The sequence below is a fragment of the Diadema antillarum genome, unplaced genomic scaffold (genome assembly GCF_040938485.1).
Source record: "Diadema antillarum isolate AM-2024a unplaced genomic scaffold, OU_Dant_1.0 seq00000565_RagTag, whole genome shotgun sequence".
NCBI lineage: Eukaryota > Metazoa > Echinodermata > Echinoidea > Diadematoida > Diadematidae > Diadema > Diadema antillarum.
The window spans coordinates 1,788,642-1,812,272 of NW_027271504.1; the positions used below are offsets into that span (position 1 = coordinate 1,788,642).

At 39.2% G+C, this 23,631-nt stretch overlaps 1 protein-coding gene across 1 annotated transcript in view; it reads right to left on the minus strand.

The window, feature by feature from the left end:
* The window catches only part of LOC139735213 (uncharacterized), a 222,108-nt gene that overhangs the window by 181,528 nt on the left and 16,949 nt on the right, over positions 1-23,631 (minus strand). The window contains 23 exon segments of the mRNA XM_071645971.1: positions 8-190; positions 851-989; positions 1,508-1,663; positions 2,154-2,488; positions 3,211-3,534; positions 3,993-4,292; positions 4,951-5,064; positions 5,954-6,070; positions 6,381-6,494; positions 8,081-8,194; positions 8,897-9,034; positions 12,618-12,798; positions 13,504-13,706; positions 14,278-14,454; positions 15,125-15,278; positions 16,028-16,189; positions 16,782-16,886; positions 17,425-17,633; positions 18,625-18,738; positions 20,169-20,288; positions 20,689-20,907; positions 21,658-21,832; positions 22,826-23,031. Of these exon segments, the coding sequence (XP_071502072.1) occupies positions 8-190; positions 851-989; positions 1,508-1,663; positions 2,154-2,488; positions 3,211-3,534; positions 3,993-4,292; positions 4,951-5,064; positions 5,954-6,070; positions 6,381-6,494; positions 8,081-8,194; positions 8,897-9,034; positions 12,618-12,798; positions 13,504-13,706; positions 14,278-14,454; positions 15,125-15,278; positions 16,028-16,189; positions 16,782-16,886; positions 17,425-17,633; positions 18,625-18,738; positions 20,169-20,288; positions 20,689-20,907; positions 21,658-21,832; positions 22,826-23,031 (4,059 nt within the window).

Consider the following 23,631-nt stretch of genomic DNA (forward strand, 5'->3'; position numbering starts at 1 on the left):
TGCATACCACACTGGGTCAACTCGGATCTCCAGTTCCCAGGCGACCCTCCTGCCTCCCTGCAGGCAGAGGCGTAGGCATCAACATCCTCACACAGCAAATCATCTTCGGGTAGAGTTGCGCACAGATCATACACACAAGCCAGGAAATATGAGGACGGGTCAACGTAGCTAAAGCAATCTCCAAGCATGCCTGTATGAGAATATGTTCAACAGTGTAATAGATTTTCCATATGATATCGTGACATCAAAAGCTTTTTCTTGTAAGGTACACCGTACCTGTACAGTTTGACCTAAAAACAAAATTACTGGCCATCACATCTACCACACAAAATGTCCCCTTCTAATGGCAGTTTGTGTTATCTAAATTGCAAATTGGTTTTCTCTCTTCATGTCCTGCCTAATCTTAAAAAGAACATGATACATGAATCATTAAATGCTGTATTCATTAAAGGAAACAGGTTTTGATCGCTTATCACCTTCACAATTTATCATTGTTACCAGTACAATATGGATCCAGTCACAGCATCAAATCTAAATGGCAGCTAGATTAAGTCACTACAACACAATTAATGCTTCACTTGCTGGAACGTAGAATTCCTACATGTGTATGTATACTTTCTAATCTTGTCTCCTACTCCAGTATTCAGTGGTAATAAGGGGAAACAAATTAGATCTTTTATCTTCACTGCAGATCTGAGAAAGTATTGATGAAATCTTTTGCAGAGATCATAATATATGTCAATAAGTGTTATCTGCATGACAAATTATCCAATAATCAAGGAAAAATAGCACATGAACAATATCCAATAAAATTCTGTTTACTATCAAAGTGATGAAAGAAAATTTGTACCATCCTCATCAGACAGAATGCTACACTGCGTTGAAGCTGAGGTACGGGTTGCATCATCAGAGCATGGGTCCACCAGATCACCAGGTGAGGTACACTCAGAGCCACTCCAGCTGTTGGCAAACAGTACAGCAGAGGTGACCTGTTGGAACAAGGGTCAAAGGGTAGAGGGGGTCAAGGGCGAAGGTCAAGTCACATTCATAAATATTGTTCATGACAAATGAAAGTGGAGAACACACTACGCATAAGAGACATACAGTTCTATCATATATTGATATTGTAACACTCATCTGGGTGTCCATCGAAGTGACTTTCATCACAATGTCTCCCTTGTGCTGAAGTTGTCATACATCATTGCATGGCAAATCAATTTCAACAAGGCCAAGAACCGCATCAATGCATTCATAGATGAAAATATTTTTCACAGTTGTCGACTGAAACACTGATGCATGCATTTATCCAATTACAATGAACAAATGAAATATAACTTTCTACAAAATTTTGCAAATGTATACATTGTACTTGTACGATAAAACTGGGGAATGGATCACATCACATTACAAGTGAGAAATGAGAGAGCTTTTACTGATGATGTGGATAACACTTTAATAAAATGATTGTCATAGATCGCAGCTGTATGGCAACTACTAGGAATCTTACCACCCTGCCATCTGGTCTGGTGTAATCATTGTCTCTCAAGCCATCGTATGTCCCACACAGACCACAGGTGTGGTTGCGGTAGGTCTCTGGGAGTGTGATTTCTGCACGGTACCTTCCATCATACTGGACACGAAGCCCAAACTCAGTGGAGATGAACTGTGAGAAGAGGAAGGGAATGTCGTCACATAAAAGAAGCAGATTTTTCAAAAGAATAGCTGATAATTTTGTAAAATATAGAGAGTTTTGGGCATTATTTTGCAAATGACTTCCATGGTGTGTGAACAACAAATACATGGACACAGTTAAACCTGTTGTAACCAGTGAATTATGTTCCTCTTTCTTTGAGGTTCACATGGACTGGCATGCCTGACATATCCATGGTTGGTGACTGGCCGTAACTCTGCACCTTTGCTGATTAAAATGATTTCATGTCCTTCATCTTTTTAATAAAAGCCCTCTCTGTGAAATATGTGTAAATGTGGTAAATGAATACTTACAACATATCTGTATCTATAAAAAAAAAAAAACATGAACATCAATTCTATGGCAATTAAACAATCAAAATGCACAAAGATCACTTGGTAATCTCAAGACATTAATAGCCCAATAGGATAAAATGGAGTAGGTCTTGCAGTACTGGACCTACCGTATGTGCTCCAGTGTAGAAGATGTAGATTGATCCGTCCTGTGATTGATAAGGCGGCGTGATGCGAACACCATCGACCGTCACAACATGCTCGCGCTCGATGGCGTAGACTGTGCCCTCGTAGTCCAGCAGGAGCTCGCGAAGGTAGGACACAGAGTCAGAAGGCCGCCGTTTGACGTTATCACTCCACAGGTGGAAACTAGGAAGAACACTGGGTGTAGAATCCTCACAAACATCAGTGACCAAGGTGTAGTCACACTCCCCTTGGTAGTCGTAGGAGACGCCATCAAAGGTGATGTAGTGTGGATCTCCCCACACTGTGCAGATTTGGTACTCTGCGTAGTAACAAGTAGGTATGCAATGTGCAATGATGGGTAGTTATTATATTAGGTTATTGACCATGCGTGGCCCGGAACTGATCCAGATAGAGCCTTTTCAGCAATTAATCAGCAAATAAATTCATGCAAAGATTTGAATCAGGAATGTTCAGAGACTCCAACTCTCCCGTTTTCGACGGGAGATCTCCCACCGAAAACCCATTTTTGCAAAATCCCCCGTTCTCCCGTTTGAAATTTAATTTCTCCCGCCCTGGCTCTTTGTCTCCCGTTGGAAAGGATTTCTTACTTATTTCTATCGTGTGTTGAAAAAATAAGCCTTAGATAGCACAAGAGAGCATCTAGAACCCTTATAGGAACTTCGCGCTTCGCACACATCAAGTTGGAGTCTCCCGTTTGCTAGGGGTTTCAGGCAGGAGAATCTCCAGATCAGAAGGTGCTTTGGGTTGGAGTCTCTGAATGTTTGGTACCACATAAAGCACTTCTATCCTCAAGAAGTTTTCAGCATAAGTGAATTTACTTGATCAACACTGGAGCTCATATCAATGAAATATGAAAGAACTTTCTGCTACTACCATCATATTACCTCATTCTTTGGAAAACTACAATGAAATTGGTGCTACAGTTTCATTATGGGTCAAGACTAACAGGCTAGAGGTATGGGTAAGGATGTGGCTTATTCGATCTCCCACTTAAGCTTCACAATAACAGATATCACATACCGTATTCGCAGTTGGGTCCAATTCTGTTTGGCATGCACGTGTAGAATCGATTCCCAAGGCTAGTGGTGCTGACTGAAGTGTTAAGATTTGTGACGATGATCCGCACGTCGTAGTACTCTCTCCCTCGCAAGGAGGGGATGTCGGCAATACCCAGGGAGACATTGCTTATCGTAGGGCCCATCAGCCATGTCGTAGTACCATAGACTCTGTACTGGAACTGGATCAGGTTCAATGTGGGTGGGGTAAAAGTGGCCTCCCAGGTCACTGTAAGCGAGGTAGTCCGTGCCGTCTGAATTTGTAAGTTGAAGGGCATGTCTCTTGCATCTGCGGTGTGAATAAAGTGGAAAGATCACAGATGTTAATAACAAATCAGTTTTCTCTAAACTTCAGCTTGGCCAGGAGTCACATAGTTTTTACGTACCACATTAAATAGATACTTAGGTGAAGGCAACAATGCAACGAGTCTAGCCTCATTGATTCCTCTTCACGTACTGCACATCTGTCTTAGTTTATGGTATGGCATCGATCATGATATGAGACAGAGAAAAACAATTGAACATACATACACACATACATATTAACATACACACACAACAATGAAGCTGGAATCACGTGAGACTTGTGTGTAAAGATTCTAAATCATATTGCAGCATCTTACCACACTCATAGGATTCTTTTAAAAGAAAATCTTCCACTCAAAAAAAAGAAGTATGAATTAATACCTATCAAAGAATCTTCAGCAAAATCATGAAGAAGAAAAAGTCAAACTTAAACTGCCATACCATCAGTGCAATTTTCTCCACTGAAGCCTTGAGCACACGTTGTGACAGTGACGGGCTCAGTGGTAGCAACAGTCCCACTCTCCGTTCGCCGCATCACAATCTGGACGCGGTAGTCGGTCTCATCCATCAAGTCCAGAATGCTGTAGAGGCGTCTGTCCCCATCCAGCTCCACGGAGGCCCAGTCCGAGGCACCAGACAGCTGGTACTCAAAGCGGAACCAGTCCACCTCGATGAGGACAACCCAGTAGACGGTGATGGCATTGTTCCAGATTCTAACGATCTCAATCTCGGGTCTGTCATCTGGTGTGGATGAAAGGAAAGGAGCAGACATCATACAAGTATCATAACTCTATTATAGATGGATACTCCCGGCAGGTTTATTTACTATGGTTGTGTCATGTCTACCTATGCTCTTTTCTGTAGTTTTTTTTTCTTCTGTCTGCTTGTGCACATGTAATGTTAGCCCATTGAAGACTAGTCCCAATTATACTCAGGCAGGTGTCTAATAATGGGAAATGTGTATTATAGCAAAAATCAGCTCATCCTCAACAAGTAAATGTCATGTTTCCTCTTAATCAAATTTTGGGAATTACAATGTGTAGTTACGATTGACACAAGGTATTCATAGCATTAATATCATTGCTTCTCGAGTTCTAGATATTCAGCCATGCCAAACAGCATATGCATTTTCCAGAATTTTCAGGGTACGCTACATCAGCAACATCTAAACATATCATTTAAAGAGAACAGGAAAAAAAAAAAAACTCTTCCTCATTTGAATGTTTCAAAACATATGATTTTACTATATGTTCTCATTTACTTAATATCACCAATGGACTACATGTATATTTAAATGTTTTACTGCACAGTTTAGAGCTATGGGTGTGTTTCTGTACAGACAGCGCGGCAAAGGAATGACAAGTGCCTACTGAAAACAGAAATGGTATCATCTACAGACCTTGTTCACAGTTCACACCGGCAAAGCCAATGACGCATTCACACTCGTAGGCATTCACCAGATCTTTACAGGTGCCTCCATTTTCACAGGGTTCATTGAAGCAGTCATTGGCATCTAAAAATAGAATAGTTTGATTACATCAAATAGCACATACACATTTACATGCATATTTTGCATTGCATTAGAAGTACCAATGCTACAATGTATAAACTTATCTGCAAGTAAAAACAGTATGTCCAGCCCATTTCTATAAATAGTTCACTTCTACTGCTACTACAGTTTGCTTTACCAACCACAAAAATGTCCATTAAATTTCACTCCCCCACCCCCTCCATTTGGTAAAAATGGGGGTTAAAGAACCCCAGCACTGCAACATAACAACATTCCTGCATGAAGGCCATTGACACATATTGTGGACTGCACAAATTATGTAATAAGTATTTGATGATAGAAAAGTGTCATTAAACCTTTTTGCTAATTGGGCAACAAAAAAGTGAGTGTAAATCACTTAAAATGAATTGCACTTGTGTTACTTACTATTCATATTTTCTACTACAAGGAAGTAACAACATATCAGAATATTCTGTTGTGTCCATCAGATATTCATTACTGAAACTAATATATTCAATTACTGCATCCGTGTGATCCCAACCAATATTGTCAATAACATTTGAACTTTACTCTAATACTTCGTACTGTGTTGACATAAGTGTCTTTCTCTCTACACTTAAATGTATATAGTTAGACCTGAAAGTTTACATCAATGAGTTAAATGTACTTTTATCTTAAGTAGGAACAAATGGTAATGTGAAATTGAAAAGGACTCAACCTTTCCACGGACTAGGATCTACACCATATTTTTAGGGCACATCATTACATGGAATTGTCACACCTTCTCTTGAAATCAGGCTTACATCAGATTCCTAAGATTACTCTGAATGTTTACCAAACAGAATACACTCTGATGGGTTCCTTAATACAGTGAAAACAAGCAGATTCTTACTGATTTGACAGTCTTTCCCAAAGAAGCCTTCGACGCATTCACAAGAGTACTGTCCAATTCCAAAGCCAACACATGTTGCACCATTTTCACAAGGATCAGTGGAACACGGAGAAATGTCTATAGTGCAAAGATGACACAAATGTAATCGGGTTAGCATGAACTTGGTTTATATCTTTAGTTTATATGTTTTTATGTACATTGTATGTATTACATTATCAGGCACCTCTATTTTGCATATAATTTTTCTAACGCTGTTGTAACATCATATTGACAATAAAATGCACTAACAAAACTGAACTGAAATGAACTGAAAAGCACCAGTCTCATATTCTGCAAAGCTAACCTCTCCTCAAAGTTTTTAAAGCCTGCAACACTAGTTCGTAAATCTTCTATGCATTCAAAAGAGAAAGAAAAATGCAACTCTCACCAATCTCGCATCTGTCACCAGAAAAGCTTGTCGTGCAGGAGCATCTGAAGTAGCCCACAAAGTCAAAGCAGGTTCCTCCATTCACACAGGGGTAGCTGGCGCACTCGTTAATTTCTGGAATGAGAAAGCGTCAAATCTTACAGCTGAAGGTCAGGGGTAATTCAAGGTTTGTTTCACACAAACCTGTATCCCTGTCACTTTGCAAACACACACTGTTACGAAGTTGCCCATCCAAGCATTTTAGAATGTAGTTCTATGTTTTATGATCATGTGTATGCATGCAATCACACATGCACAATTGCGAATGTTTGTAAACACCGCTGGTTATGTAATCTTAATGTTGAGTCATTCGCTTTGAACCGCAGCCCCATATACTTCGCCCAGGTTGAGTTTAATGTTGTGAATATATTAAGCTGGGTGTGCCTGATGGAATTTTCCATGTATGTGATAATGCTTATGTTAAAAATGCATTGGTCGCGTCAGTCGACAATCAAACTCCAGTTAGAGAGGACCGTTATAGCTTTCTCAACATCCCGTCCACGGTCTTGGGAGAAATTGCCTTCCCTAAGACAATTACTCTGCTAACTGAGCTTAAGTGCTAAAAGGCAGGATAATCCAGGAAAAGCCAACCTAGAGCTGCCTCTAGGCCGTTTTCCTTTGACGACGATGGCGATAAAAAGTTTTTGTCGACTTGGCCAGGCGAACCACCAGGCGGTCTGGAGCCGACGCCCACCTGTGATTGCTACACGGCAACCAGTGGGAGCCACGCCGAGGTCGATCCTGGGCGTCGAGACTGTGTGAGTGGCGACGCGCACCCAGCAGCCAACGCCCTTCTGCCCGGCTTAGTCGCGGAGCTGCAAACCGACCTGGGATAGCGTTACCCACTGATCCGACGACGTCCTCGTGCATCGACGCGTTATCCACGCGATAGCATCTGGCGTCACCTCCCCGTCACGTCGCAGATGAGTTGGGCCCTGACATTGGTTTTCTTAGGGTAAAACCCTGGCCAGATATTACATAATCTTGTCTTTAAGTTATCTATTGTTGAAACAATCCCGTCTAACCTTTAATTGTTATGGTTATTTTCGCTGTAATGTTTTAAACAAAAATTATTATTCCGGTTGGAAACTGATTGTTAAGTAAATTTCTAATAAAGCTCCGGAAGATTTGTTCATTTCAATTCACTGAGACCGCCTTGCATTCATTTGTGTGAACTTGACCGTAACAACACACACAATCATATGCTTGAGACAATTCAAATCACTCCACAACATACAACGAAATGCTGGACATGTAGGCCCTATGCATTTTTAGTTCTTCAAAGCTGATTTTCAGTAACAAAAATACATATAAGATAAGATTAATGTAAACAGCTAAAAAATTGGGACAGAAATCTGTGAAACGTAATCAGATGAGTCAATGTCTGATTCTTGCACGGAGACATGGTTGCCATATTTTCAAAGGTACTGTAGTGTCACAAATATATCCAGCCCCAGTATGTGAGAGTGTCATTGGTGTATACTAAGAACAAATCACAAAACTATAAAACTAGATGAAAGATACATACTATGAAAGATGCAGGGGACATTTATGATCATTAAACTACAAGGCTCCTTTAAAGCAATGATTCATCAATTCATTTACACATACAGGTACATGTATTGTAACTTCTCTTTTCACGACAAACATAAAGATCTTACCAAGTTCACAGTTATCTCCCTCCCATCCGTTGGTACAGTTGCATCGGTAGCCACCCACAAGGTCCTCACAGACCCCATCATGGTCACAAGGTTGATCTGCACACTCATCAATATCTACCATACACAAAAGCAAATAGTGTAAATATTAAAACACATGCAGCTCCGCTCTAATGTGTGAGAAAATTCCAACTGATTTGAGGTTTATGGACTGGTCAAACAAAAGAGCTATTTCAGAATGTTTTGCTCTCCTTGAATCATGATGGTTGTTGTCACTGTTTTATCACATCTAGGCACATGTAAAATGTGCTGATTTGGACCACTGGTTTCAACATTCTTTGAATTTGCCACATTTTGCTTTAGAAACTTCTGAGGAGTGAGAACTTTGTACTTGGAATGAAAAGCAAAACATCAACAACAAACAATTTAATAAGAATACAAATTTGTCCATGAGCAATTTATCATTGAGGGGACAGTTGTATGCACACATATCATCCTGAAAGGGCACGCATCAGTAAGGATTACATTGCTTCCAAGAAGAATTTTTTTTTTCCAATAAGTCCTCCATGGCTGAATCAAAGGTTAACATGATTTTCTGCTGGATTGAGGGCACATGCAACAGATCATACATAAAGCATCCTAAAGATGGTACTGCTACACTGCATACTGTGCATGTCAAACCAGATATGAAAGTAGAGCAGTAAGCTTTCCAATAACAACAAATAACAAACTAACCAATTTCACAGAGGGATCCCGTCCATCCTTGCAAACAGGAACATGTGAACATATCCATGCCATCAATACAGGGAGCACCATTACGGCAGGGCTGGGTGAAGCAGTCGTCCCTATCATCACAGAGGTCCCCGACCCAGCCCGGGTTGCAGTCACAGGTGAACTGGTTTTCTCCGTTGATACAGGTCCCATTGACACAAGGGTCCCCCTCACATTCATTGATGTCTACACAGATAGGAAGAGATAGGCAGATGATGGAAATTAAAGGTGACCGAGCACAAAATTGTTCAATGCAAAGTGTACTGTAAAAGTGGAAATTTTCACAATGTAGAAATTTTGCGCATCCAGAGGTTGGCACAAAAATGAACCATGCAAACATTTTTTGCTTGCTACATGTACAATGTACCACTATGTTACATCTTGATTCCTCAGATTTAAAAACATGCAAAATTCATCTTACATGGCTGAGTGCAAAATAAAAATTACTTGCACGAAAATATCCACTTTTACAGTGGTTTTCTTTCTAACTGCAGCCCAATATCCTACAGGAATAATGTAATCGAATATCAGCTAGCACGGCAAAAAAAGCTCACTGAATGTTGCAATGATGCAATTTCTATGAAACTGTCATATGGTTGCTGAAGCTCTGGTGGCTTAAATTGGTCTGCTCCACATATTAAAGGTTTTGCCAAAAATAAAAAACTTGCACGAATTGGAGGTGAGAGTGATCAACAAGGGTGTAAGCACACGATAGTCGTAAAATTTGATCTGTTTTCATCGTTGCAAAGTTAATTTGTGCCACTTTTTTCCCATCAATTTTGTGAAATTACATGTTTACAATGTACATTGTATCTCGTAATCGGTAGCAGGAAGCAGTCTGAAAAATCTGAATTTTATGGAATGTTAATCTTTTTCTGAGTGTTTTAAACCAACATTTTTCTCTCACAGTCAGGCACACAATTCAAATTCTGTCAGCTGAGATTTTGGGTGAATTTCCCCGCAGCACTTCTCTGACTCTGAGCTGCAGCAACCAATCTACGCTACCAACAGATAGCCTAAGCCAGGTCAGAAGAGCAAATGCTCATGCCTACTGCAAGAACAGTAGCATGCCAAATGATGCCACTCTGTAGCTCTGCAAATGGAGAAAATCAGGGGGTTTTTAATGCTGTATTTCGCAGAAATAATCTGAATAGCAGATTTATATCTACAATACATTTTTTTTTAAATTAAATTTTGCTATTAAACTTGTTAATCGTTAATTTAAATGTCTCTATTCTAGACAGAGTGCAGACCATTGTCATTGATTGTCAAGGCCTCGACCTATTTGTAAACTTTACATTCCTCGGAAAAGGCTAGAAATAGAATCCAGTTTGTAGACTAAATTACATTTTCGGGCATAAATAGATGGGGTGGAGTACCTCAGGCTGCACTCATATTAATTCACACGATTGTCGATACCTACGATTACGAACACGAGACTCCGATCCCGAAAGTAAAACCAATGGCAGACTAGTCTGGCTTGTTTATACCATTGTTTACAGTGTAGGCCTACGCACAGCCGGAGCCAGCAGCTCAGCTCAGTCAGTCAGAGTCAGACTCAGACATTTAACGTTAGAGATTATGTCACTGTCGCTGATTGTCAGTGCACACAAGACCAAAAGACCCAGCTGGAATAGCAATAGATGGGACTTTACTAGAAATATCACTTAAGGTGATTAATACCCCCGCCCCGTGACGACAGTCTTACCCAAGGAATGATCTTTCCTTGAACTTCTGCCATTTAAATGCCATTACTATGGCAACGCAGCTTCCGACACGTCCGAAAAATATGTCTTGCACATCTTCCCACCAAGACTATTGTGTGTGCCACATTTCATAAGCTTTTGTCAAAAACTGAGGAAGTAGTTCAATCCACAAGATCTTTCCTTGATCTTCCACCATTAATATGCCGTTACCATGGCAACGCAGCTTCCGACACATCCAAAAAATATGTCTTGCACATCTTCCCACCAAGACCAATGTGTGTGCCACATTTCATGAGCTTCAGTCGAATACAGAGGAAGTAGTTCAATCCGCAAGATCTTTCCTTGATCTTCTGCCATTTATATGCGTTACCATGGCAACGCAGCTTCCGACACGTCCGAAAAATATGTCTTCCACATCTTCCCACCAAGATCAAGGTGTGTGCCACATTTCATAAGCTTTGGTCAAAAAACTGAGGAAGTAGTTAAATCCGCAAGATCTTTCCTTGATCTTCTGCCATTAATATGCCGTTACCATGGCAACGTACTTTTGGGTACTGTCAAAAAATGCGTCTTGCACATCTACAACCAAAGGCACACATCTGTACCAAGTTTCATGGAAATTGGGCAAAAACTGAGGAAGTAGTTTGCAACACAAAATTTTCCATCATTTTGGCTCATAATATGTGAGCTGTTACCATGGCAACATACTTTTTGTCACTGTCAAGAAATGTGTCATGCTGACCTATATCCTAAGACAAACATTCAATATGAATTCCATGAGAATTGGAAGAACACTGATGAAGCAGTTTTGCCATGAAGCATTTTGCCCTATATTTTACCAATAACATGCCGTTACCATGGCAACGCACTTTTTGCCACTGCGGAAATATGTGTCTTGCACATTAACATATTCAGACAAACATCTGTACCTAATTTCATAAAAATTGATCAAAAACTGTGGGAGGAGTTTGCGACGCAAGATTTGTACCCATTTTTGCCCATAATATGCCGTTACCATGGCAACGTACTTTTGGGTACTGTCAAAAAATACGTCTTGCACATCTACAACCCAAGGCACACATCTGTGCCAAGTTTTATGGGAATCGGTTGAAAACTGAGGAAGTAGTTCGCGACGCAAAATTTGCAACGGACCGACCGCCCGACCGACCGCCCGACCGACCGCCCGACCGCCCGACCGACCGTCCACTGATTCCTATATACCCCCTTCAAACTTCGTTTGGCGGGGGTATAATTAAGAGTTATAGGCTTAAACGAGAGATTACTTAAAAGATAAAGTTGAGGCTGTCATGGGAACTAAACTTATCCTTTTTCACACTACATCTATCCACTTTCATTGCCAGAAGTGCTTATCAGGACTACAAGATTAGTACAACTTTCAGCAGTTAGAGAATAGCCTCAAGCAACCACCTTCACACACAGTAATACTTCACTTCATTTGCTTTAAGCTTATCAATGACAACAGAACAATATTACTATTAGCAAACTATGCTGCAAACATTGGTAATTTGCATGGCAATAAATCTAAGAAAGACTTCCCGTGATGTTACAAAACTATCTGGGTGCTTAAAGAATTGATGGAGAACTAAGAGCATGATAATCTGTTCATATTTCTTTATTTTTGTAACTGTATGGCATACAGTACTCTCCTAATATCTGTAACTGTATGGCATACAGTACTCTCCTAATGTTCCATATCTACATTCTCTGAAGTTTCTCTCCTTCCACCTAATGTCAAAGATTTTACAGCTGCTATTATATAGCATTTATAAAGTTAAAGAATTACTGGAGCATTATGTTTTCATTCAAATCAATGATTTCAAAGTTTCTGTTACTGTGGCATAGTAAACGAATTTGGAACAAGTTGGCTAGCTGCCACAAACTTAGTTTATCACTTCAAAAATGGAGAATAAGTAGGACTTGATCCAGATACAAAGTTTGCAAAGTAAATACCTATCTACTCATTACAAATAAGAATCATTCTTCTCATAAATACCAGCTAGGCCTCAGCATATTATGTAGTGCATTCTACAAATCACAGTTACCTAAGCAGGTGAATCCAAAACCAACTGTGTCATAGCCAGGATTGCAGACACATCTAGTCTCCCCATCAACAACATCACACTGAGCGTTAGGGTCGCAGGCCACTTCAGTACAGTTGAGGTTTCCACCCTGGTTGCATTCACAGTACTGGCTGCAGTCTGGAGTCAGTAGAAGGCTTCCCACCTTAATTTGGGTATCAAGAGAGATTAGTATTTCAAAACTTAATGCAACGGCTCAGATTCTAGGGTGAAAGATGTCAGGTCTAATAACAAATAATACTCTTTAATTAATCTTTGCTACCAAGAGCCAAATCTATTTTAGATACTGGTAGACTCCTCCTTGCTGGCATCAAGCAGCTTTGTCTACATCATCCTTGAGCTCAGGAGACAGTCCCTGATTATACCAATTACATATGAGTTTTGCTAATCTTAAGAACAACAGATTCTGTATCACACCAACACCAGTGTCAATGTCTTTTCAATTTCTCAGGCACATACAGCATGTAACAATACAACACTCAAACATCATCTAAAATACACTGGTATGTCAGTCACTTGGGTGTGTATCTCTCCTATGCAGCCCTCCTAACCTTTCTGAATGAAAAATAGGGATGATTTGGCACAAAGGTAGGAAAGAAAGAGGAGTTCTCATAGGAATGTGTAATAAAATTATCAAGAAAAATAGGAAAATCCTATTAAAACAAGAGATGGGAATGGTCAAATTCAGATTCTTTCCTCCAAATTCAGAATGGTTGGGAGTTCTGCTTATGTTTAGAATACAGTCATTTTATAAAGAAATTTCAGAAATTCTACATCAGAGATAATGATTACATTAGACCATGGGTTTGTTTTTCACTGAAACATAACAGTGGGAGTTTGCTCTACTCACTGGTAGGTAGAAACCATCTGCAACGCAGCCACACTGGCTCTCTGGTACACAGTCCAGTCCCTCCAGAACAAATCCCTCGTCACAGGAGCAGCCCTCCACACACAGGTCATCACATATCCGGTCTGCATCCCGGTAGTCCCAGCAGGTAGCTGGACAGGCTGAGGTGCAGCTGCTGTATGTGCTGTTCATCTGGCATGGCAGTGCTATGTTGTGTGAGAAAATACAATGTAAGTTGAGCTCCGCCCACTCATACCCTTCCAGCTCTCATCACAAAATTGTTGGGTTTAAAAGACACATATTTCATATTAATATTATTATTAATATTAATTAATAACACATTGTACCTTGACTGAAATTGCAATGCGCATAACCGATGCTGTGGCAAAGTAAAATATACATCAAGTGTGTGAATCTAATATGGTTGTGTGGAATACGTTTTTTTTTTTTTTAGTGTGTAGGCCTATCTGTTCATATGTATTGCCTGTGTGTAAGAGACATGACTCTAATGAAGTGGTTAAGTGGGTTACAAATTATCAAGCTTATATCTGTTCATCTGCATGAAAGGTGTGAGTGCCAACATTTCCCGAACAGGAAGAACTCAATCTGGGTTCCATTAAATAAAACTTGTTATCGGTAAATAACTGCCACATTTCTGTACCACAAATTTGTTCTCAGCCAATCAGATGCAAGGATTTCAGTAGCTTACAACAGCTATCATAACATGTTATTATTAATAAGTTATATAAAAAGGGGTCTTGGTCTCCTGATACTTACGGCACAGGGTCGCATTCCTCCATGACGGCATATCAATGTAGAAGTACCTGCAGGCCTGATCAAAGGAAGCCATGGCATTGCAAAGGGCATCATCTACATCAGTAGCACAGGCATCATAGACGCAGTCCCTAAAGAATGGGTTTGGATCCAGCTCAGCAAAGCAGTCCATAAAAGGACCTTGATCCCGAGGAAATCAATGAAAACAAAGCAAATTACCACACAACTTGAAGACACATGAAAATCTGAGGCAAGATAACAAGATATCCATTCCTTTATGATACTACATCATCAGGTATCACAAATCCCTTTGGTGACCAAAACTCATTGGCCCTTATGAAATATCAATCATGGTTGAATTGAGATTATTGTTTATACATTAGGATTTGTATATGTTTGCAAGAAACAAACAAATACTACATTTCAAGTAAGAGCTGTTATTTCTGCACTTGATGCATGAAACACTTCTGTCCAAATTTATAAGAGCAATATGTGTTTGACACTTTAATACAAACAATCACTGGGGGTGGGAAGAGCTGCTGCAAGCATGAACTAAAAATCATTGCATCTTTATATCAAACATATATGAACTGTGCTTTATATTTTACCCGCAACAAAAGATGTGTAAGTAACATCTTCTAAGTTCAACTCCACTGACAAAAATTGATTACAAGCAAAAACCATGTAGTGACCAATAAGTTCTATCAACACAGTGAATTTCAATTACAAAAACCAATGGATCCATCTGTAGCTGTTGTTTTGTTATGTTCTGTGTTGTGGTTCTTCCTTCTTGTGATATTGAAAGTGTTATGCTGGCATCAATAGCAGTATACAAGGACCTGAACAATACCTGGCTCCTCCATGATTAGACCACACTTCCTCTGGGCTTCAAGGACCACATCCTCACTGGCGGAGAGACATGGGTTGACTTCATCCCCCTGGGGCTGGCAGGCTGGGTCGTTGTATGCCTCCCAGCTATTACCAAAGGCTGCTTCATTGGACACCTGGAAGAAAAGTGAAGAAATTTGCCAGATCTTCAGGGACTTGCCTAAAGCTCTTCATATAGACTCCCATGTAAACTACCACCCAACACAATACGGTCATAACACATGAAATGGGACACCCATTTTTTAAAAAATATTTATAATTGTTCTCATCTGCAACAGGCATGACGATCTCATGGATCACCTTCACTTCTGTTACATTGTTTAACCTCAACTGCATCTTGTTTGCTGATCACCACATCCATTTTATAGCATGCTAAAGTAGACCTGGGTCCTGTTTCATGGAAAGTTAAAATTGATTATATACTTGATTTCAACTCTAAGTCTATGGCAACCTGTGTGGTAAGGAAATTTAAAATCGATTTTATCTTTCGATAAAATGGGCCCAGTAGGGATGTTCCATAGCTATCTCGCTATGTTGAGACATCATTAACTCTAGTAATTTTAATAGACAGTAAGAAAAGGGTTCCCACACTGGACTATGGTCGAGATGGAAGGAATTATTTGTTGTCAGGCTGACACAGTGAGACTGATAAATATCTGAAATCATATCTTTTTAACAGTAACTATCTATCCATTCATCCACCCATTGATCCATCCATCCATCCATTCATCCACCCATCTATCCATCCTTTCATCTATCTATCTATTTATCTATCTACAGCTGTATCAATCTATCTACAGCGTATCTATCCGTAAAATATCCACAAGCTCGCATCCACAATTAAATCCCTGACAGTCCCACTCACAGAATTTCCCGCAGGTGTGATGAACTCATCTTCCTGAGTCCCAATGCCGTTGTAGTTTCCACAGAGACCACATGTCTGGTTCTTGTAGTCGGCCGTGACCTTGACCTCTACTCTGCTGTTGCCGTCCCAACGGACATACAGACCAATATCAGCGACCACTTGCTGTTGGGTACAAAAAGATGTTCATTCACAGATATGGTAAGAACTGCATGAGACCAATTAACTGGCATTCCTCACAGTGACTTGGGTTATTTTTTTTTTTTTGTCCAAACAAGCACCAACTAATGAATTTGCATAGGGTGATTACATCAATTACAGGGAAATATGAAGGCAAGTTTCAGGGTCAAACATGGAACAATGTTGATGTCACTCTAGCATCTAAAATGCAGTTACCTGGAATAAGCAGTGTACAAATACTCAAAAACTTTAGATACACATGTATTTTACATCATACACAGATGCTGCACAGTCGGGTCAATAATCAGCTGCAAGATGATAACTTGAATGTACAAATACCTTGCTTGCAAAATATGCATGAGATTATCATTTTCTCTGATGATCAGAATGGGAATTAAAAAAACAAAAACACACACACTCACTTGTCATAACACTCACTGAGAAATCAAGGGTCTCTAGCAATTGCTTCATTTTGCTAACAACCTGACATATGTTGCTCTTATCTCTATAATCATTACATTCTGTTGTTGCATTAAATGTGTTCTCATGTCAATACTTGGAATACTTAATAACTCACCACATAGATACCACTTAGTGAAATCCTGACACCACTCCGCTCAGTCGGGAGGTCCACCACCACACCATCCAGAGTAACAGCTCGACTCGGGCCGAGGTAGATCACCTGTGCATCACATATGTGACATATTACACAAATCATTAAGAGCTCTAGATTTGCTTTATAGCATTGTAACTTTTTGCAGTTTGTATTCATCACTGATTGTTGCTGCATTTGTCTTTTAGTTTTGACTCATTCTTAGATTACTTTCTTCTTGAAACAGTAGTGCTAAGGCATAATTTCCAAAATCTTGACTCTTCATTTTACTTTCTATCAATTCTAAATTGCTTCTTCATCATTGCTTATCACCTCTTCCATACCTACTTATCATGCATTCATGATTTTCTTTAAAATAAATGGCTAAATACACTCTCTTTTATTTATTCACTACACTTGGTCCAAAAATGAGTTGGTTGCACAGTTCTTCGTTATGACTAGCTTGCACAGCAGATATACGTCAGGTCAAACCCCTTCATAAATTCAAGGGATCTACATAAACTACACCACTATTAAGTTTCTTTCATGAAGGTGAGAAATTATCTTGTCTTTGTGCCCATTACAGTCTTATTTTTTCAACTGACTGATGAAGACTATCGATGCTCACCGATTGGTTGAGAGTAACTGTGACATCATAGGTAAAGGACACCGCTGCTGTTGGGGACCGTTTCCTGTTCGACACAACCACACTGAAGGTCGGGTCAGTCTGCAGGCAGTCCCTGGCGAAGACGTACGAACAGTCTCCCTGAAAGTCATGCTTGAGGCCATCAAACGTCGTGTAGTGAGGATCACCAGCAGCATAGCAAATGGCATACTCTGCATGACAGGTTTACCAAACATATGCCAAGGTTTGGGAACTTGAGGTGGATTTCTTAGGAGGAATCAATCATCTCAGAACACATTGTAGCATAGCAGACATTGCCTTACACTTGCCTTTCAAGTTGCTAATCTAGATTGCAGAATTATACAATACTACTTCCAATATGGACTTGTCAATGTACACTGGTATAGGACAAATAATAGAAGCTAATTCTTCTAGCTTGTTTGTTTGTTTAGAGCTTGTTTACCATATTTGTTTAGGTTATGCTGGATTTTCTTAAGATTTTACAAGAGGAAATCCTTAATGATAACTTATTAATAACAAAGAAAAATCGCAGAGGTAAAGATTTATTTTTGATACCAATCATATAAAAGCAAACTACCACTGGTAGGTATACAACAATAGGTAACAAGACAATATGAAAGCATAAGAGTTTCAGATATTCCTGATATGTGGCTTACTGTAGACTGTATTGTAGTGTGCAGTCTATTAGCAAACATAACTATCTACTTAGACATGACTATTTACTTAGAAATCTTTTTTCTTTTCCCAGAAAAAACCATTATTCAATTCGACCTTGATAAGTTATTGTGAGAGCATGCTCTTCGAAAATTTTTATGGAAACATTCTTCAAGCTTCTATTTCTGTCATTGGCTGTATGTGGCAGTTGAAATCTGCAAACTAGAATACATGCTTGTGATTCTACTGTGTTCATATTTGTGGTTCTATTGTGGGAAATGAAGTTGATGTTATCAATCTATGTGGATCTGTAGCTTAAATCATGTATCACTCAATGCTACAAATAACATGTTATAAAATTGTGATGATTTGTCCCTCTAAAAATTTCCTTTCGTATAAGTCACAAAAACAAGAGCTATGCGCATGTTTACTGGGAGTCATGTTTCAATAGTACCAACACTGATTTGAACTGAAGGAAGGAATTGTGCCTTGATGTAACTACAGCTATTCAGGTTACAAATTTCTTACCTATTTCACAGTTTCTGCCCATGAACGAGCCTCCACACCTGCAGGTGTAAGTCTCAATCAGATTGGTGCAAGTCCCACCATTCTGACAAGGTAAATCATTGCAGGGATTTATCTCTGTTTTGGGTCAAAAATAAAAATCATAAATCAACAATATACATACACATTAACACATATCCAAACACAAATTTTTGAAAAAAGATAAGATTTACAGTATGCAGTATACTTATCCTCTTCTTGAAACCCTTCAAATTTCCAATAGAAGTTACCCTAATTTTACACTGTGTCATCATAATAAACATAACAGGTTGATGCTTTTTCTCACTACCGAAAATTTTCATGAACAGCAAGAATTTCCAACAGACTTTCATAATCACAGCCTGTATAGTGTGGTTGTGCAGTTAACACATCACGTCTGATTTGTCTGTCAACAAAATGACACATCTGTGAGTCCCATACAGTTTCATTTTAATGTTCTGCTGAAAAACTGATTGTTGAATCAAACTGAATGAAAAGGGAGTCTTTCCATCAGCCAAGTCTGTCGTAAAAACCAGCTCAAAATACCTCAGAGCAGTTTCCAGTTTTCAGAAACATTCTTAGAAATGTCCCTCTCACAAAACTCATGCTGAAGTTGGGTCATGATCTTTGTTACCATAATTGTTGGAATGGCATCACTAAAAAAAAGAAAGGAAGATTCTCATGTTCATAAGCGCGAATGCCAAAACAATGGAAACAACCTCACAAAAGAGAAGACAAGAATGTCGTAGGTGAGCAACCAAAAGCATTATCTGTTTACATTGCAGTTACAGTAAATAGTTACCGGTTTAACAAAGACACACTGCACAATTATTAAGCCTCACCCTTTTTGAGCATTCAACACCTCACATCAAATATGTGGGATGGTCACTGCAACATTCAAAGACAATGTGCAGTCGGGGACATGCGATCCCATAATTGTTTACATAGAATTAAGCATCCACCAGATTACACTGTTTGTCTCTGACATCAAACAGTACTATGAGGTATGACGCAGGTGCACACCTGTTTCGCAGAAGTCTGAAAGTGGAGGATTCCAACTTGTTTCCAAGAGCTTCTGTAATTTTTGCTCTCTAAATCACACTACCACAACGAAGATGTCAAACCCCACTTGAAATGCATATTAGATTACTCATGTTCCCCTCCAAGACATCCAGCTATTAAAAAATAAATAAAATTAAAAAAAATAAGATGTTATGTATCTTCAGACACATAGATAAAGCAAAAGCAGCAAGTAGAGCATTGATTCCTTGCTTCTAAGACCCGGTAATCTCTAGTGGAATTAATAATGACACAACTGCATCCTGCACACATGGGACTAAGACAAGTTTATCATGTACATTGTAACTTTAAGACATTCTCTAGTTGGCATCAATGTACATCTGCACTTATCCATCTTTAATCATGGGCCAAGTTTCAGAGTGCCACAAACAATCAGACTTAATTCAACTAATGTCTTCATAAAACACTGACTTTACAACGACCCCTTGGGATATTTGGTTCATCCTCACCTTCTTCACAGTTGCTGCCCTGGAATCCATACGCACAAGTGCAGTTGTACTGAAGTCCAAAGCTGTTGCAAGTCCCTCCATTTTGACAAGGATTATCAGCCATTGTGCATGGGTCATTGTCTAGTTATTGCACATAGATATTGCACAAGTATGTTATTGGCACAGTATAACACATTGAAGTCATAATTTACGTAACAAAGAGGGAAGACAGTGTAAATGTACACGTAAAGCTGAACGTTAAACTAGCAATGTCTTTTGTCAGAACATGAAAACAGAAACAGGACAAAGCAATTTCATATACAACATGTATTATCAAGGCAACCCAAGATTTATATCTCAAACTGTAGAAGGTTGAAAAACACCAAGATCTTGAAGAAAAACAAAAATGAGTAATCCAACTCACTTCCAAACACAAGAAGCACGTATGCAAGGTAAAGCACATACAATCACTGAAACACTTACTAAGAGAAAGGCTGATCCGACAATACCACCTGACATTAAAACAGGAAAACAAACTTACTGATTTCACAAAAAGTCCCATTGAAGGGAAAGGGGCACTGGCATTCCAGGGTGGTGGAATTGCTGGAAAAGCAGGTGCCTCCATTCATACAGGGATTCTCCACACAGGCCTCATTGCAGTTGTACCCAGACCACCCCATGTCACAGTTGCAGGCATAGAAGTTGAGATCATTGACGCACTCGCCATTGATACATGGACTGCTTGCACATTCATCAATATCTGCCAGAAAAAATGGTATGTACTACAATTGAGGGGGTCAGTGCAATATAGTGCTAACCCACACAATAGTCATTTTGAGATAATCGCTGTTGAATGTTTGGAAAGTCTATAACTTGTACATTAATAAAACATGAATGCATGCATTTTTTACCATCTTATTGGTTGAATTCAAATATGATATTTTCACGAAGGTTAGAGTGAAGGATAAGGATTATGAAAATGCATGTAACTCAATTTTGACAAAAGTGTGGGTTAGCACTACATTGCACCTACCCCCTCAATTATACAAGGCTAAACATTAGCAGTGGGCCCATGGTCTAGTGGCCAGGGCCACTAAACATTGATGTCGGGCCACCAAATTTTTCTTTTGCCGTCCAAATCAGGCAGCGAAAATCCAAACTGAATTTTTCAAGTTACAAATATTTTGAGGCATTACATTTCTTTTTTTGGCCACCAATATTCCACATTCAAAGGTTTCAGTGACCCAATCGGGCCACAAGGAATAAAAGTTAGTATCAAGCCCTGATTTATATACTGCCACTTAAAAAATTATGACCTCTATTCACTTTCATCCATGCACATCATCAAACATTTCATGTTCAGTTACAATTACAGTTGCAAAGAGAGAAAAAAATCAAATTTAAAATATTGTTAATCAAATATTTGAATAGCCTGGGTACACTTGTTCAAAGAGTAATTGTGTGGCTTTGGTAGAGGTAAAGCATCATATTGGAATCTATTGTACCACACCTTGACAGTCTATGCCATTTCCTTCATAGCCAGCTAAACAATGGCAGCCATGTTCTCCATCCTGTATCCCACATGTGGCGAAGTCACTGCAGGTTTGCGGGATGTCTTCAATTGCATTGTCTCCCTGACAGGTGCGCTTGGAGAAACATCCTGGGGTGTAGATGGTATCACCAATCTACAGTTGCAGAGAGAGACATTGATGTATGGATTGATTGACAATGCAGGAGGAAGATTGTGGTATGTCATTAATATACAGTCCGACCTCTCCTATCCGGACATGTCGGGACCGGCGCTCATCCAGATAAGGGATTTGGCTGGATATGGGAGACTCAATGTTTAATACACGCAGCTGCCTACCCCATGGTAGCTACAGCATGCATCAATTTTGCATGAACATGTCACATCCTCGTAAGCTGGTCTGCAGTGAGAATTTTCTGACAAATTATTATTATGCTCAATGAACGATCGCCTGTATCGCGTGCCCTGATTTAATGAAAAGTTTTCTCTCCACGCCCTTGCTGTGGTTTAGGGGTAGTGACTGCCTGAATGCATGTTATCTGATGTGAATGTATCTTAATTATGTAATAAATAATAATTATGTAATTCACGTGAGATTGTGCAGGAATTTTGTCTGAGTTTGGAATCCCCCATTTTCCTGTACGTACATGTATTAGACTGAAAAAAAAAAAAAAACCGGCGAGATCGCGTCCGGATAATAGAGCGATCCGCAAAAAGGGAGGCCGGATAAGAGCGGTCGGACTGTATAATTATAATGCCATTGGTTCTCCTAACATTCTACCCAAAATATTCTCCACTTTAGATTATACTATGAATAGTATTCCATCATACACACTCTTTGAAACAAAGCTATTACAGTGAACTCCCATTATAACAAAGTAATCTGGACTGGCAGTTTTCTTTTGTTTTATAGAAATTTCATTACAACCGAACAAATAAACAATAAAAAAACATAGAGCTGACAATGTTGCAGCCTGAATTTGTACTTCATTGTAACCAGAATTTTGTTATCACCATGTTCATTATAACAGGAGTGCACTGTATTGGCCTTTTGCAAATGTTGAGACATATAATAAGACTTGCGAGAGCTTAATAAGTTGAAAAATTAATGTTCTACCCATGTCCCATGTTTTCATTTGTTTGTTCTTACAGAGTAGTAGATGCCATCGACATAGCACCCACAAGAGCTTGTGTTGACGCAATCGAAGCCATCAAAAACCAGGCCATATGGGCAAGTGCATCCCTCTACACAGGGAGTGTCGCAGGAGGGGGATTCCCCTTGGATGACATCATAGCAAGTCATGGGGCAGGCAGAGGTGCACCAGTCATAGGTCAAGTCCTGGGGACATGCAACAGCTATCCAAGAGATAATACACAGGATTAAGCACAATCACGGAAATATGTCTTTGGCAATGAAGCATTGGTAAAAAAACATTTCCTACCTACATCCTTAGGCCAACCCCCCCCCCCAAAAAAATGAATAATAATAATAATAATAACAATAATAATAATAATAATAATAATAACAATAATAATAATAATAATAATAATAATAATAATAAAAATAATAATAATAATAATAATAATAATAATAATAATAATAATAATAATAATAATAATAATAATAATTTCTAAAAAATCAAATTAAATCAAATCAAATCAAATCAAAGATCATACCATAAGAAAGGAAAGAAAAACAAAAGTTCATTTCAAACAATACAAACACACTAAAAGCAAACCCCTGAACATGAATCACAGTATTAATCCATACAAAATGACTTTGGTGAAATGAAGGTTCAGATACAGTGTAGTTCTTATCCGAAGCAATGGCACCGGATAGTAAGGATTCACAAAACTTTCATTACTTTCAGGAAGACCAAACACAACTTTAATAGCAGAAATGGTAATATTATATCGCTTCCACTGTAGTTTGTGGGATTTTTGCCAGTACCATTA